General features: G+C 67.5%; 2 protein-coding genes across 3 annotated transcripts; one reads left to right on the top strand and one right to left on the bottom strand.

Annotated features, from left to right (window-relative positions):
- The first annotated feature begins 2364 nt into the window (after positions 1–2364).
- Positions 2365–7436, top strand: EXOC3L2 (exocyst complex component 3 like 2). Its single transcript, XM_072848715.1, has 11 exons — positions 2365–2455; positions 2912–3515; positions 3702–3816; positions 4536–4646; positions 5033–5133; positions 5445–5552; positions 5648–5783; positions 6043–6165; positions 6236–6391; positions 6472–6593; positions 7178–7436. The coding sequence occupies exons 1-11, from the start codon at positions 2365–2367 to the stop codon at positions 7434–7436; spliced, it is 1926 nt and encodes a 641-aa protein (XP_072704816.1).
- Positions 7437–10371: 2935 nt separating this feature from the next.
- On the bottom strand, positions 10372–16490 carry FOSB (FosB proto-oncogene, AP-1 transcription factor subunit). 2 transcript variants are annotated; one of them, XM_072848753.1, is made up of 5 exons: positions 15602–16490; positions 13690–13980; positions 13474–13581; positions 12340–12498; positions 10372–12170 (listed from the first exon to the last, which is right to left on the bottom strand). In XM_072848753.1, the coding sequence occupies exons 1-5, from the start codon at positions 15725–15727 to the stop codon at positions 12105–12107; spliced, it is 750 nt and encodes a 249-aa protein (XP_072704854.1). In that variant the 5' UTR covers positions 15728–16490; the 3' UTR covers positions 10372–12104. The 2 variants fall into 2 exon arrangements, with proteins under 2 accessions (XP_072704854.1, XP_072704853.1); XM_072848752.1 differs by having other exon boundaries at positions 10372–12498.
- Positions 16491–16858: the final 368 nt, after the last annotated feature.

The following is a 16858-nucleotide window of genomic DNA, read 5'->3' as shown; positions in this document are numbered from 1 at the left end:
GCTCTGGGCGTTCCGGGGTACGGGCGTGCCCGGGGGTGCGGGACTGGGCCTGTGGGACCGACCCCCGGCTGGGGACCCGCAGGGACACGCGTGGGGCGCGGCGGGGGCAGGGGGCGGGCACTGGCGGGCATTGCCCCGCCCCTTGCCTTTGAGAGGAGCGGCGGGGCGGGGCTGGTCCCGCCCCTCCACCAGGACGATGGCCAATCACGAGCCGCCGAGCGCGGCGGCGGCTCCTTCTCATTGGTTGCGCCGAGGCATGGAGACAGCCCGGCCCGCCCCCCGGCGGAGGCGGGGCCCGCGCCAGTGCGCCTTTCCGATTGGCTGCTGTGCTGGCCAATCGGCGGCGGCCGGGGTGGGGGGGTGTTAACCCCTGAGTGCCTGGCGGAGGTGTCACGTGGGGGCTCGGTGTCACGTGTGTTGGAGGGGACACGGGGGGACGCGGACACGCGGGGGGGGGTGGGGGCAGAGCGTCACGTGGTCCAGGCCCGGCGCTGGGCCGGGGTCCCCCCTGTCACGGGGGGTGACACACCCAGGGGTGGCACCGGGCCAGGGGGTGGCACCCGGTCTCGCTGGGTCCCCTGTGTCGCTGGGTCTTGTCGCCGTGACACGTGGGGGGCCCTGTGTCACTGGGTCTGTCCCCACGCCACGCCCATGTCCCCCTGTGCCATTGGGGTCCTGTCCTTGTGCCACTGGGGTCCCCCTGTGCCATCCGGGTCTTGTTTCGTCCCACGCCCGGGTCCCCCTGTGCCATGGGGGGTCGTGTCACCACAACATGCTGGGGTCCCCTGTGCCATCACAGTCCTGTCCCCATGACACCTCAGTGTCCCCCTTTGCCATCGGGGTCCTGTCCTTGTGCCATTGGGGTCCCATCCCCGTGCCACGCTTGTGTCCCCCTTTGCCATCGGGGTCCTGTCCTGTTCCCGTGCCACCTGGGTTCCCCTATGCCATGCAGTGTCCCGTCCCCTGTGCCATGCTGGTGTCCCCTGTGCCACACGGGGTCCCGTCCCCATGCCATGTGGGCTGTCGTCGTCCCCCCCCCCGTGCCATCAGGGTCCTGACCTGTGCCATGCCAGTGTCCTCCTCTGCCATCGGGATCCTGTCCCCGTGCCGTGCGGGGGCCCCTGTGCCACGCGGGTCCCATTTCTGTCCCATGCAGGGTCCCATCCCTCTGCCATGCCCATGTCCCCCTGTGCCATCAGAGTCCTGTCCTCGTGCCGTGCCGGGGGCCCCCTGTGCCATGCGGGGCCCCATCCTTGTGCCATGCTCGTGTCCCTCTGTGCCATCAGGGTCCTGTGCCATCAGAGTCCCCTGTGCCATCAGTGCCCTGTCCCCGTGCCACGCAGGGGGCGACAGCCATGCAAGGTGGGGTCCCCCCTCGTCCCCCTCTTGTCCCCCCTCATCCCCGGTGACCCAGCGGAACCGGGGCTGACCCTGCCCCGGCGTGGGAGGCCTCACCGGGGAGGCGCTTCCTCAGGAAACCCCCCGGCCGCTGCCCGCCTGGCGCGGCCACCGCCGCCACAGCGCCCGGTGTCACCGCCGCGGCACCACCCGTGTCCACTGCCGGGGGTAGGTGTGCCACCAGGGCCCTGCCTGCCTGCGGGTGCCCACCGGGCACGGGCCCGCTCCTGGGGGTGCGCGGAGGGGCGGGCGTGCGGTGGTTTGCACGCTTGCGGGGTGTGCATGGAGCCGGGCACGCTTGTGGGGCGTGCACCCAGGGGTTTGCATGCTCGTGGGGGTGTGGGTGCTCCCGGGGGGGCGCATGGAGGGGCGTGCAAGCTCGCAGGCTGTGCACGGGCGGGTTTGCACACTCGTGGGGGTGCGAGCGCTCACGGGGGGGGCGCAGGGTGATTTGCACGCCCGTGGGGTTTGCACACCGGGTGCCCAGGGCAGATGCCCGATGCCAACCCAGCTGCCGGGTGGAGATCCGGGTGCCACCCCGGGTCCCGGCTGGGGGTCGGGGTGCCACCCTGCGTCCCGGCTGCCCTTTTGGTGCCAGCCCGGGTGCCCGGTGCTGCCCCGCAGGCCATGCCACTGCTGAAGAAAACACCCAAGGAGGAGGAGGAGGATGGCGACCCCTTCGCCGCCAACCCCGAGAGCCGCTACCGCCGTCGGGCCACCCTGGAGCGCCTGGTGGGCCTGGCACCCTTCGGCCGTGCCCGCCGCCCCCCCCCCAAAGATGGGGACGGGGACGGTGGCCGGGCACGGCGGCGGTCGGAGGATTTCGGGCTGTTGCGGCGGCTGCCGGGGCGGCACAAGGCCAGCGTGGAGGGGCTGGCAGAGAGGCCGGTCCCCAAGCGCAGCTCGCTGCTGCGGCTGGCCTTGGGCACGCGGGGACGGCGGGGGTCTGCAGGCGAGCGCCCGCCAATGGTGGAGAGCGAGGGGGTGTCCGACGGGGACCACGATGGCGGGGGACAGCAGCAGGAGGGGCGCGGGAAGGCCAGGGAGCCACTCTCGGGTGAGAGGGGACGGGGGGGGAGGACATGGGACGTGGGGACACGGGGACATGTGCATGGGGACACGGGACATGTGGGCATGGAGACATGGGGACATGGGATGTGTGGGCATGGGGAGGGGGATGTAGGATGTGTGGGGATGGGGACCTGGACGTGGGGATGGGGACATGGGGACGGGGATGTGGGACTTGTGGGCACAGGTACATGGGGATGGGGACAGGGGGATGGGGACATGGGGACATAAGAGGACACGGGGGACCATGGAACATAGGGTGTAGGCATGGGGCCATGGGGACACAGAAGGACATGGAACACGGAGGGACACTGGCATAGGGATTGTGGGACATGGGGACATGGGACCACGAGGGGCACGGGACATCGTGAGTTGGGGACGTGCGCCGTGGGCCACGGGTGGCCTCGGGTGCCGTCAGGACACCCATGGGTTCCCCCCCGCAAAGTGCTGGAGATCCTGGAGCTGATCCAGCGGCGGGAGCTGGTGGCGGCCGACGAGCAGATCATCGCCCTGGAGGCGGAGTGCATGGCCTCGTCCCCGTCCCCGTCGCCTGTCCCCACAGCCGGGCGGCAGGCGCGGGACGTGGCACTGCTTTATGAGGCGCTGCTGGCGCAGCTCTGGGCAGTGGTGGGTGAAGCGGTGCCCGCCGGGCGCCCTTACCCCCCCTTGCGCTCCGTGATCCGGGTGCTGGAGCAGGAGGAGGTGGCCGATCGCCGGCACCCACCGGGCACCCCGGGGCGCCCACGTGCCCTCCGGCGCCGCTGGCAGGAGGCGGTGGGACGGGCGGCGGGCGAGAGGTTGGCACAGGTGGCACCTGCCGCCGGGTTGGGTGCCCGGTTGGCAGCGCTGGCAGCTCGGTTGGTGGGTGATCTGGGGGCCGTGCGGTGCCACGTGGCGCCTGCGTACCCCCCCGAGTACGGCGCCTTCGGGGTCTACGCCCGCGGGTACCACCGGGCGCTGGCGCAGCAGCTGAGCGCGCTGGCGCAGAGACCCCTCACCGTGCCCGACCTCTACCTGCTGCTCGACTGGCACAGCAACGCCTACCCCAGGTGAGACCCCCCCCAGCACCTGCTGTCACCCATGGGACCCCACAGCATCTGTGCCTCTTGCACGCTGGGCACCCCGTGCCACCCAGTGTCACCCATGGGACCCCACAGCTGTCGCCTGGGTGGTGGTGGGTGCTGGGCACCCCAGTGCCACCCTGGGCAGGCACTGTGAGGTCCCTGTGCCCGCAGGGAGGTGCTGGGGCACCCTGAGGTGGGGGCCCTGCTGCAGGCGCAGGCGCTGGGGCCCCTCCTGCCCCCCGAGACGCAGCGTGGCCTCGAGAGCTCCTGCATTGCCGCCGTCAAGGTACAGGCACCGTGGTGGGCACCGGGATGGGCAAGGGATGGGGACTGGGATGGAAGCATGATGGGCACCAGGTGGCACTGGGACTGGCACTGGCATCGGCACCGGGATGGGCACATGCTGGGCACCATGGGGGCTCTGGGATGGGAACGCGGTGGTCAGTGCGGTGGCACTGGGATGGGTACGAGGGTGGCACTGGGGTGGGAACGCGGTGGGCGCTGCGGTGGCACTGGGATGGGCACGAGGGTGGCACTGGGGTGGGAACGCAGTGGGCACTGCGGTGGCACTGGGATGGGTACGAGGGTGGCACTGGGATGGGAACGCGGTGGGCACTGCGGTGGCACTGGGGTGGGAACGCGGTGGGCACTGCGGTGGCACTGGGATGGGCACGAGGGTGGCACTGGGGTGGGAACGCAGTGGGCACTGCGGTGGCACTGGGATGGGTACGAGGGTGGCACTGGGATGGGAACGCAGTGGGCACTGCGGTGGCACTGGGATGGGTACGAGGGTGGCACTGGGGTGGGAACGCGGTGGGCACTGCGGTGGCACTGGGATGGGTACGAGGGTGGCACTGGGGTGGGAACGCGGTGGGTGCTGTGGTGGCACAGGGATGGGCACCGTGACGGGGACAGGGATGGTCCCAGGGCTGGGGACTGACAGGGGACCCTGCACCCCGCCGTCCCCACGCCCGCCGTCCCCACACCCGCTGTGCCCGGTGCCAGGCGAAGGTGGAGGTGGCAGTGGCACAGGAGCTGCAGCTCAGCGAGGACACATGGGCGGAGGAGGCCTCCAGCCAGGAGCTGCAGGAGGGACTGGCCACCCGCGTCACCGGGGTACGGGCATGGTGCCCGCCAGGAACCCGCACCCGAGGGCCCCCCAGCTCTGTCCCCTGGGCCCACGCCCTGGGGACCCAGGGCTCTGCTGGGTGACCCACAGCCCCGTAGGGGTGCTGGGGTGGCTGGGCACCCCATAAAGATGCCGGGGTGCCCAGGTACTCCACAGGGACACCAACGTGCCCGGGTACCCCATAGGGTGCTGGGGTGGCTGGGCACCCCATAGGGACACCAGGGGGCCCGGGTACCCCATGGGGATGCCAAGGTGCCCCAAAGGGATGGTGGGGTGGCTGGTACCCCAGGGGATGCCAGGGTGGTGGCCATGTCCCCAGGGGACAGCGGGCTGGTGGCTGTGCCTGCACCCCCAGCGGTGCCCGTCCCCACAGCTGCTGCGGGCGCACGTGGACCGAGCCCCACAGATCACCCCCGAGTTTGGCATGGAGATGGCACACAGCCTCCTGGGCGTGCTGGTGGCCTTTCTGCACAGGTGGGCACGGGGACACAGGGGGACAAAGGGGGGAGATGTGGATATGAGGGCACAGGGACATGGGGGCTGGGCGTGGGGGCGTGGGGGGACGGGGATGGGCACAGGGACATTGGCACTGTGGGGGGACAGGAGCCACGGGGCACAGGACAGAGCTGGGATGGCCATGGGGGCACGGGGGGACCATGGCACCTGGGTGTTGGGTCCCCTGGGTGCCGGGGTCCCCTGCGTGCCGGGGTCCCCTGGGTGCTGGGCTCCCCTGGGTGCCGGGTCCCCAGGGTGCCAGCACAGGTGACCTGTGTGGGTGCCCTCAGTTTCCAGCGGAAGGTGGAGCGGTTCCTGGAGGCCCCCAGCGAAGCCACCCCGCCTGACAGTGCCACCGGCCGGGCCATCGCCCTGGTCAACTGCTGCCCCCCCTTCAGGTGAGGGCACCCCAAGCACCCCCCCTTCCGTGGGTCCCTGGGGTGCTCAGGGTGCTCAGGGTCCCCAGCAGCACCCACTGACCTCCCCACGGCAGGACCTTCGCCGAGCGCCTGGCACAGTTTGGGCACCCGGAGAGCGAGGAGCCCCGGCGCCAGGCCCACACCGCCCTGGACAAGGTGACCCGGCTCTGCAACCACGTCCTCACCCAGCGCCTCTTCGAGGACCTCAAGGTGCCCACATGGCATGGGGTAGCCTGGGGAGGGGACGGCCAGCGAGGTGCACCGGGGTGCTGGGCAGGGTGCCCATCGTTTGGGTGCTGAGCCGGGTGATGCCTATGGGCGCAATGATTATGGTGCCCGTCTGTTGGGTGCCGATCCGGGTGATGCCCGGGGGTGCAATGATCCGGGTGGCCTCCCACCCCCCAGGCACCACCCGGGGTGCCGCCCGTGGGTGCCAGGACAGCTGCCCACCACAGCTGCTCCCCCCCAGCCCTACTTCAACAAGCTAATGAAGCGCAAGTGGCTGACAAGCTCCGATGCCTTCGACACCATCGTGATGCTCATCACCAGCTTCACCCAGAAGCTGCGCCCGCTGCGCCCCGAGCCCTACCAGGTGGGTGCCAGGTTTGACGCCGCGGGGTGACTGCCATCACCAGCGGCTTCTGCTGACCCTTGTGCCGCAGGTGCTGGTGAGCGAGGTGCACCGGCGGGTGCTCATCGAGTACGTGCGGCCGCTGCTGCAGGTGCGCTTGGTGTGCACCTCGGCCAAGATGCGCGCCCGAGTGGCTGCCCGCCTCGGGGACGAAGCCCGCCAGCTCCGCGAGCTCTTCAGCCGCTTGGTGAGACCCCATCCCCTCCCCGGCACCCTTGGGTGCTCCTTGGGTGGGGACAACGGCGCTGAGGTCCCCTGCACCGGCAGGATTCGGCCTCGCCCTGGCTGGATTCGGTGGTGCCGCGGTTGAGGGAGCTGCTGGTGCTAGAGGACACCGCGGCGCTGCAGATGGAGGTGGGCGTCCTGGTGAGGGACTTCCCTGATGTCCGGTGAGTGCTGGCACCCCCGGGGGACGGCAGTGGGGTGGCATGGCCAGGCGGGACACCATGGCCCCATAGGGACAGGAGTGGGGTTGCACATGTCCCCATAGCCACTGCAGCAGGGTAGCATTGCCAGACGAGATGCCACCTCCCCATAGGGACGGGGGCAGGACACGGTGTCCCCATGGGGACTGAAGCGGGGTGACAGGACGCTGCGTCCATCCTTCCCGGCAGCCCCCACCCTGCTGCCGGTCCCTCCTGGCCGCCCGCCGGGAAGCGGCCGCGGCCCCATGCCAAGTCCCCTCCCCGTCCCCGAGTCCCCCGGGGGGCCAGTGGCACGCGTGGGCCCGGCAGGACGCCGCCACTTCAGGGGCTTTAAATAGAACCAGTCCTGGCTGCAACTGGTACCAGTTAAACCTGGGACTGGGATTCGCCCCAGCGCTGGGTGTAACGCTGCGCCCCAAAGCTGGGTGCATGCCTTTCCCCAGACATGGGTGCATTGCTACACCCCAAATCTGGGCGCATGCCTCTCCCAGGGGACTGGGGTGCCCGGCAGTGGCTGTCCTCGTCCCCTGAGTGTCCCCGTCCCGCAGGCGGAAGCACGTGGCAGCAGTGCTGGACGTGCGGGGACTGCGGGGCCAGACGGCTCGGCAGGAGATTCTGGGGGTGGTGCAGGACCTGGAGCAGAGCGAGGCCGAGCCGGGGCTGCCGCGCCAACGCGCCTTCTTCTCCGAGCTGGCCGTGGCCCGTGAGGTGCGATGCCTGCCCTTCCACCTGCCGCGCCTGGCACGCCTCTCCCGCCTCCGCCTGCGCCGTCCGCACCCCCAGCGCCCCGGCCAGGCGCGGCTCTGAGCGCCCGTGCCTGCGGGTGGGTGCAACGCTGCACCCTAGAGCTGGGTGCCATGCTGCACCCCAAATCTGGGTGCTTGCTTCCCCCAGGGCTGGGTGCATTGCTGCACCCTAGACCTGGGTGCAATGCCGCGCTCCACATCTGGGTGTGTGTCTCCCCCGGAGCGGGGTGCATCGTCCCGGCCGTGCTCGGAGCCCCCCAGGCCCCGGGGTCAGCGCTGCCCCAGCTCAGAACCCCCCCCCCCGGGACCGTGTATAAATGGTGTAAATTAACGCTGGAGCCAGTCCTCGTGCTTTGCTCTCGCTCCGGCTCTGCGTGTGTGGGGACAGGGGCCATGGGGCCACCTCGCGCACAGGGGCTGGGGGACACGTGGCTGTCCCCATGTGCAGGGGACAGAGGACACGGGGCCATCCCTGTGTGGGAGCTGGGTCCTTCTGCGGGGCCCTGTCCCACGGTGGCTGCTCCGGGGAGGGGAGGAAGGAAAGGGCTGCCGGTGCCTCGCCGGGAAGCCACGGCGGGGGGAGGACAGGGGGACGCAGTGGCCCTTCCCGGCACAGGGAGGACACCCGTCCAGACCCCGACGGGTGGCAGGGGGTTGGGGACAAAGTGGCTCAGCCAAGGGCAGGATCGGGCCCTGGGGGGTGGGGAAGCCACCCTGGCCCCGCTCCATCCCGCCCCACCCTGCCTCGGCGCCCGGATCCAGCGCCTTGTGGGACACCCTGTCCCCCCTGTGCTGGAAAACGGGGGGGGGACACACAAGATACGGCCACCCCGAGTCCTTCCTGCCACCCACCACCCGCAGAGCATCATCACCCACTGCTGCCACGGGCTCATCAGGTCTCAGCGCATCCTGGGGGGGCCATAGATGAGGCCACCGTGTCGTGTGTCCCCCCCCCGTGTCAAAAATAGGCGAGTGCCGGATCCAGCCAGGAAGGAGCGAGGGCTAAAAATAAGTGGCCCCGGCGCGGCCGCGGCGGGAGCAGGGTCAGGGTCACCGTCCCCCGTGCCGTGGGAAGGGGACGGCAACGGCGGGGGCGGAAGCGGCAGCGGCGGGTGGGGGTGGCGGGAAAGGACGGGGAGACCTGGGGGGGACGGGGTGTCCCTTGTTCAGGGACAGGGCATGGGATGGCATGGGGGGGGGGGGTGGTACAGGGATGGGAATGTGGGGACAGGGATGTCACCGTGCCCAGGCACATGGGGAGAAGGATGTCACCATGTCTAGATGCATGAGGATATGGATGGGACCATGCAGGGACACGTGGGGACAGGGGTGTGACCATGTCTGGACACACGGAGACAGGGATGTCACCATGCCCAGATAAATGGGGATGTGGATGTCACCATGCACAGGCAAAGGGACAACACAGGGACACATGGGGATGGATCCCACCTTGTAGGGACAGGGGGACAGGGATGTCACCATGCAGGTACATGGGGTCATGGACCCGCATTGTCCCCATGGTCCCCAAGTGCATCCCCGGGCGTGGGGGACAACGACACCCACCCCAGCGTGTGCCCAGCGTGTCCTGGCGTGTCCCGGCATGTCCTGGTGTGTCCCGTGTGCCAGCCCCGGTGTGAATCACCGGGCGCCTGACGTCAAGGCCTTGGGGGAAGGAAGGAAACCCCCCCCCGGGGGGCGGGGCGGGGGGGGGCCAGGGGGACCCCCCCAGCCGCGTGGCTGATACAGCCCCCCCCCGGCACCCCACTGGTCAGGGGACCCCCAGACTAGGCAGGACTCCCTCAGACTGGGCAAGGACCCCCTAAACTGGGCAGGGACCCCCCCAAACTAGGCATAGACCCCCCTCAAATTGAGTAGTGTAGCCCCAAACTGGGCAAGGATCCCCCCAAACTGGGCATGGACCCCTCCCAGCTGGGTAATACACCCCCCAAACTGGGAAAGGATCCCCCCCAAACTGGGCATGGACCCCTCCCAGCTGGGTAATTAATACACCCCCCAAACTGGGCATGGACCCCTCCCAGCTGGGTAATTAATACACCCCCCAAACTGGGCATGGACCCCTCCCAGCTGGGTAATACACCCCCCAAACTGGGAAAGGATCCCCCCTAAACTGGGCATGGACCCCTCCCAGCTGGGTAATACACCCCCAAACTGGGAAAGGATCCCCCAAACTGGGCATGGACCCCTCCCAGCTGGGTAATTCATACACCCCCCAAACTGGGCATGGACCCCTCCCAGCTGGGTAATATGCCCCCTAAACTGGGCAAGGACCCTCCAGACTGGGACAGGGTCCCCGCCCCGCCCCCCGCCCCCCCGGCTCTTGGTGCTGCCGCCCCCTGGCGGCCACCCGCGGGGCTGCAGGAGCCGGGGGCGTGACTCGATCTGAAGGGGCGTGGCTTGAGCTGCAGGGGCGTGGCTTGGGAAGGCACGGTCCTTTTATAACTATGGGCAAGGCCCGCCCATCTCTACAGTTGATCGGCAGGTGGGTGGACCAATGGGAGACACCCCCCAGGCTCCATGTCCCATCCAGGGGCTCCAGGGGCTCCAGGGGCTCCAGGGGCTCCAGGGGCTCCCCGACCCCCAGGCTCCACAGCCCCAAGGATCTCTGACCCCAGGGCTCCATGTCCTCAGGACCCCGATCCCCACGGCTCCCACCCCTCAGGGACCCCTCACCAAGGCCTCCACGCCCCCAAAAGTTCCCTGTGACACCAGCTCCAGCATCTCCACAGCTTCATCGCCTTGGTGCTCCCTGTCCCCGAGGTCCCCAGGACCTGGGGAAGCTCCTCAACCCACAGCTTCTGTGTCCCCAGAAGATCACCAACCCATTTCCTCCACCAGAACCCCTTGGTGGCCATGGGTCCCCCTCTGGTGCCACCCTTCCGGCGAGAAAGAAGAGACAGGGGGCCGATCCGAAGCTGCTTTATTGGCCACGTTGGGATGGGTCGAGCGCGGACGCAGGGGCCGAGCCGGTCCCAGAATAGTCACAAATACAGCACAGGCAATAATAATAATAATAATAATAATAAAAAATTAAACATCTCCTGGGGGCTGGCAGCCCCGCGCAACAAAAATATATATATAATAGAGAGAGAGAGGACAGAGTCAACGCTGGCGAAGCTTGGTCACAAGAGAGGGACGGCACGGGGGTTGGGGACGCCGGAGCCACCGGCGGGACCCGTGCAGGGAGGGCGGATGGGGCAGAGCCGTTCACAGTTGGGTGGGGGACAAGCAGGATGGGAGCTCACCCAATGTTGTGGGTGCTGGAGAGGTCACCTGGAGGCCCAGCATCAGCAGTGGGGCTGGGACCCCCAAGGGGAAGGGGGGATGTGGAGCATGGACACCATGGGGGGGGATGGTGACAGCACATGGACCCCCCCCCCGGGTGATAGAGATTTGGCAGGGGCACCTCCAGGTGATGGAGGTGCTGCAAGGACCCCCATGGGATGGTGGAGATGCAGCACAGGCATCTCCAAGGTGATGGAGATGCTGCAAAGACCCCCCCAGGGCAATGGGGACACAGCAGAGACATCTCCAGGGCGATTGTGATGCTGCAAGGACCCCATGGGATGGTGCAGCTGTGGCTCAGACACCTCTAAGGTGATGAAGGTGCCACAGGGACTCTCCAAGGGAGATGCAGCATGGACACCTCTAGCGTGAAGGAGATGCCACATGGACCCTCTCCCTGGGATGATGGAGATGACAGACATCTCCAGTGTAACAGAAATGACACGGACCTTCCTGGGGCGAGGGAGATACAGCATGGACATCTCCAAAGTGATGGAGATGGCACAGGGACACCCCCCCTCCCCCCAGACAACAGAAATCAGGCACAGGCACCTCTAAGGTGTCATAGGTGCCACAGGGACCTTCTCAGGGTGATGAAGATCAGGCATGGACATCTCCGAAATGAGGGAGATGTGGCATGAATCCCCATGGGATGATGGGGATCAGGGATGGACACCTCCAAGGTGACAGAGACACCACAGGGACATTCCCAGGGTGGTGGAAATCAGGCATGGACATCTCCAAAGTGAAGGAGATGCAGCATGAATCCCCATGAGATGATGGGGATCAGGGAAGGACACCTCTAAGGTGATGGAGACACCACAGGGACATTCCCAGGGTGGTGGAAATCAGACATGGACATCTCCAAAGGGATGGAGATGCTGCATAAAGCCCCATAGGACAACAGGGATTGGGCACAGACACCTCTAAGGCAATGGAGATGACAAAGGGTCCTTCCCAGGTGAATGGAAGTTGAGCAGGAACATCTCCAAAGCAATGGAGACGCTGCGTAAAGCCCCATGGGACAATGGGGACAGACACCTCTAAGGTGATGGAGACACCACAGGGACGTTCCCAGGGTGGTGGAAATCAGGCAGAAACATCTCCAAAGGGCTGGAGATGCTTTATGAACCCCCATGAGATGATGGGGATTGGGGACAGACACCTCTAAAGCAGCCAGGATGCCGCAGGAATGATGGAGACACATCACGGACACCTCCAACACAGGCCCCACCACTGACACCCCACATCCAGGCACCAAAGCTGCCCTTCAGCCTCACCGACACACCAACCCCTGGGCCAACTGATCCAAAAAAAGGGGGGAAAAGCCAAAAAACCACAAAAAAACACCACCCGGGGAGGGAGGAGGTGCCCATTTTTTGGGGGGGGGGACACCCCGTTCACAACGCGAGGAGCGAGGGAGAATTCAAGGAGTCCGAGGACTGGTCGCTGCTGCTGCTCCGCTGATGCGAGGCTCCGCAGGTGGCTCCCTCTGGGTGGGTGAACACAAACGAAGACGTATAGGATGGGTTAGGTGGCCCCGAGGGGACCCCGGGTGCGAAGCAGCAGCTGGGGAAGGGGCCCTGGGTGCTCGGCTGGAACGGACCCGGGGGTAGGAAGGCGACGGTCCCCGCCGGCTCTTCCTTGCCCAGGGTGCTCACCTCGGCGGGGCCGGCACCCAAGGCGCCGACGTCCTCGAAGGGGAGCTTGCAGGCGGGAGCGTGGGCCACCAGGACAAACTCCAGCCGTTCCTTCTCCTTCTGCAGCTCGGCAATCTCTGACTCCAGCTCAGCTTTCTCCTCCTCCAGCTGGTCCGTCTCCTGGGGCGGCGGTAGGGTGGAGTGAGATGGGCTGCAGGGGGACACCACTGTCCCCCCCCCACCCCAACCCTGGGGACATCACCCTCCTGTGGCTTCCACGATGGGGTCGTTCCTCCCTCCAGCATCCCTGGGTGTCCATCCATCCCCCTCTGATGTCCCCTGCTCCTGGGGATGGCATTGTCCCCCTCCAGCATCCCTGGATGTCCCTCTGTCCCCCTCTGATGTCCCCTGCTCCTGGGGACAGCATGCTCCTCCAGCATCCTTGTGTCCTCCTCCCACATCCCCAACTCCTGGGAATGGCATTGTCCCCTTCTAGCATCCCCAGGTCTCCATCTGTCCCCTGCTCCTGGGGACAGGATCCTCCTCCAGCATCCTTGTGTCCTCCTCCCACGTCCCCAACTCCCAGGATTGGCATTGTCCCCTTCTAGCATCCCCAGGTCTCCATCTGTCCCCTGCTCCTGGGGACAGGGTTGTCCCCCTCCAGTGTCCCTCTACCATCTTCCCCTCCAATGTCCCCGGCTCCCAGGGACATCATCATCCCCTTCCAGTGTCTCTTGGTCCTGGGGACACTGTTGTCCCCATCCAACTCCCCCCAGCTCCCCAAGATGTGCACCCATAGGGCATCCATCTGTCCCCTCCAACACAGCCAGGACCTGGGAACATCATTCCCCTTCAGTGTCCCTTGGTCCTGGGGACACCACTGTCCCCATCTGCTCCCATAGGCATCGACCTGTCCCCTTCCAACAAGTCCAAGTCAACCATCCCCTTCCGATGTCCCCATGGCCTTGAGGACACCACTGTCCCCAAACATCCCTGTGGACCTGCCCCCATAGACATCGACCCATCCCCCTGTGATGTCCCCAGTTGTTGGGGACATTGCCATCCTTCCACCATCCCAGGGAGCCACCGCTGTCCCCCTCAGACACCTCTAGCTGCGGTGACACTGCCATCCCCAGCATGTTCCCAAGCACTCACCGCCTGCAGCCGATCTGTCAGCTCCCGGCGCCGGTTACGGCACTTGGCTGCTGCCAACTTGTTCCTCTCTCGCCGCACCCGGCGCTTCTCCTCCTCCTCCGGTGTCAGCTGCCAGAGGGACAGGACCATCAGCCAGCTGCCAACCCATGTCCCCAAGGTCCCACCACCCTCTGAGTCGTGTGTCCCCCCCACCCACGGGAAGGGTACGCCACTCACCGTCTCCTCGCGGCTGCGCCGGGGCCGGGCGCGGGTGGGACGTGCCGGTGGCGCCGCTGGCCCCGTGGCGAAGGCACCCATGCCCGGTGTGGAGTAGCTGGGTCCTGGGAGGTCATAGGGATCGACGGGGCCGGTGGGGGGGGGGTGTGCCATGGGTGCTCCCAGGGGCTGCGACTGGGCCACCGAGGAGATGAGGGTGGGCTGCACCAGCCACTGCAGGTCCTGGCTGGTGGTGATGGCCGTCACCGTGGGCACAAAGGAGCCGGGCATGTCCCCCAGGCCGCTGCACTCCTGCGGAGATGAGGGGGATGTCAGACCCTGGCCAGCAGCACCCACAGGTGGGCTGGCACTGCCACCTGCCACACCCTGCACGAGGGCCTTGTGCCCCCAGTACTGGCATGCAAGAGCTCCCTGGCACTGACGCACGAAGCCCTTGTGCCCCTGGCACTGACATGCAAGTCCTTCCTACCACCAACATGCAAGAGCTCCCTGGCACTGATGCGCGATGCCCTTGTGCCCCTGGCACCAACGTGCAAGTTGGTCCTGGCACCACGGTGAAGGAGGTCCCCAGCAGCAATGCCTAAGGCTCCCTAGCACTGATGTGCAAGAGCTTCCCAGCACAGACACACGATGCCCTCGTGCCCCTGGCACCAATGTGCAAGAGCCCCCGGCACCGATGTGCAAATAATTCCTGGCACTGACATGCAAGAGCTCCCCAGCACTGATGCCCGACTCCCTCATGCCCCTGGCACTGATGTGCAAGAACTCCCTGGTGCAACGATGCCTGATGCTCTTGTGCCCCTGGCACCGACGTGCAAGAGCTCCCCAGCACCGATGCCTAATGCCCTTGTGACCCTGGCACCGACGTGCAAAAACTCCCTGTCCCCTGGCACCGACGTGCAAGAGCCCCCCAGCACTGATGCACAAGGCCCTCGTACCCTGGCACTGTTGCACGAGGTCTCCCAGCGCTCACGCACCAACGTGCAAACTCCCCTGGTCCTGGCACACAAGGGGCTGCAGCACCCAGCTCCATGTGCCCCCATCCCCCCCAGGGACACCCCTTCTGCCTGCAGGTGTATTGAAGCCGGCTGCACCCCCTCGCTGCACCAGGCCCCCCCTGCTTTGCACCGGCACCTTGCACGCTGCTGGGGGCACTGTGGGGACCCCCCAAATCACACCAGGACCCAAATCCTACATGGAACTGAGGGGGGGCGAGGGGGGGGCACTGAGTCCCTCTTTCCCGGTTGACCGGGACCGGAGGGGCGGGTTCTGCACTGCCCCAGCCCGGCTGCACCGGGACCTGGGGCGGGGGTGTGCGTGCATCGCGTCGCCCACACACAATTTCCACGGGGGAGGACCTCCACCGGGACCTGGTGTGTATGGGGAGGGGATGCACCGAGCGCCCCCGGTTGCACCGAGAGGGGGGAATATGCATTGCCCGCCCCCCCCCCCGCCCCGGTTTCACCGGGAGCCGGTGATGTATGGGGAGGGGATATATGCATTGCCCCCCCCCCCCCCCCGTTGCACCGGGCCCCGGTGGGCGGGGATGCACCGAACGCCCCCCCCCGCTTGCACCGGGCCCCGTTGCGGGGAGGGGGAGGCACCAAGCCCCCCCGCTTCACGCGTGGCGAGAGCCCCAACCGCGCTCCCGCCCGCCGCAGCAGCGCGCCGCCGTGGGGGGCGCGGCCAGCCAGCGCGGTGGGCGTGGCCATGCAGCCAGGGGGCGTGGCCCCCACGCACGTCTCCCCCGCCCCTCCCTTAGCAACAGGGGGCGGCCGCCGCGTTCCAAAATAAACCCGCGCGCGCCGTACGTGCGCCGCGTCATCACGGAGGGTTCCAACGCGTCACGCGTTTACGCACGACCCCGCCCCCTCGGCGCCGCTCGCCCGCCTCCCCCCGGCGCGGAGCTCACCTGCGCGGCCGCCGCCGCCGCGGGGCTCCCGAAGGAATCGACCGAGGAGAGGTACTGGGACTCGGCCGAGGGCGAGGAGCTGCAGCGGGAACCCGAGTCGTAGTCACCGGGGAAGCCCTGGTACATGGCCCCGGGGGCGCGGGGGCCGCCCCGCCACGCCAAGGCTGCGGGTCAGGCTACCGGCATCCCGGTTTACCGAGCACCCCCCGCTCCGTTCTCCCCCCCTCGCCGGATTCGGGTGACGGTTTTGGCGGTGGTGGGGGGGGAAGTCTCTTGGTGCAAGGGTCCCGCTGCGGTCTGCCGTCCCGTGGGAAACCCCGATGTGGCCGTCCCAGGCTCCGGTTCGCCGGTGCAAAGTCTCGGTGCGCCGCTACGAGCCCCGGTGTATCCGTCCCAGGCTCCGGTTCGCAGCTACAAAGTCTCGGTGCGCTGCCACAAGCCCCGGTTCGCCGGTACAAAATCCCGGTGCAGCCGTCCCGGGCTCCGGTTCGCCGCTGCAAAGCCCCGGTGCACCGCTATAAGCGCCGGTGCATCCGTCCCAGGCTCCGGTTCTCCGGTACAAAGCCCCGTTGCGCCTCTACAAACCCCGGTGCATCCGTTCCCAGGCTCCGGTTCGCCAGTACAAAGTCCCGATTGGCTGCTATAAGCCCCGGTACATCCGTTCTCAGGCTCCGGTTCGCCGGTGCAAAGTCCCGGTTGGCCGCTATAAGCTCCGGTAAATCCCTTCCCAGGCTCTGGTTCAGCCGCTACGAGCCCCCGTACATCCGCTCCGCCGGTGCAAAGTGCCAGTGACGCTCCCGCCGATTTCCCCGGTCTCCGCTTTTTATGAATGAACTGCTCACCACCGCGCCGCCGCTTTATACGGCGGCGCCCCGCCCCCTGCGCTGACGTCACGCCCGCCGCCGCCGCCGCTCTGGGCCCCCCCGGGACCCCCTCGACCCCGCAGCCGTTGCCGCCGCTGTTCTGCGGCCCCGGGAGCCGCCGCCGCCGTTAAGAGGCTCCGCGGCGGGCGGGGAACGGGGGGGATCCCTCGCCCCGCCCCTCCGGAGTTCCTGTGACGCAATTAGCCATATATGGGCTTGTCTCGGAGTGTTTGTTTGGTATCCTAGCAATGACGTCACAGGGAATCCCTTCGCCGCCGCCGCCGCCGCCGCCGCTGAAACGCGTATTAATAGAAACGGGCGCCGCGGTTCTAGAAACGGCCTGAACCGTCCGGGGCGACGGCCCCGCACCCCCGGTAACCCCCCCGATAACCCC

The sequence above is a fragment of the Ciconia boyciana genome, chromosome 33 (genome assembly GCF_034638445.1).
Source record: "Ciconia boyciana chromosome 33, ASM3463844v1, whole genome shotgun sequence".
Lineage (NCBI taxonomy): Eukaryota > Metazoa > Chordata > Aves > Ciconiiformes > Ciconiidae > Ciconia > Ciconia boyciana.
Note: the sequence above shows the minus strand (reverse complement) of the source record. Positions and strands in the feature narration are given on the sequence as shown.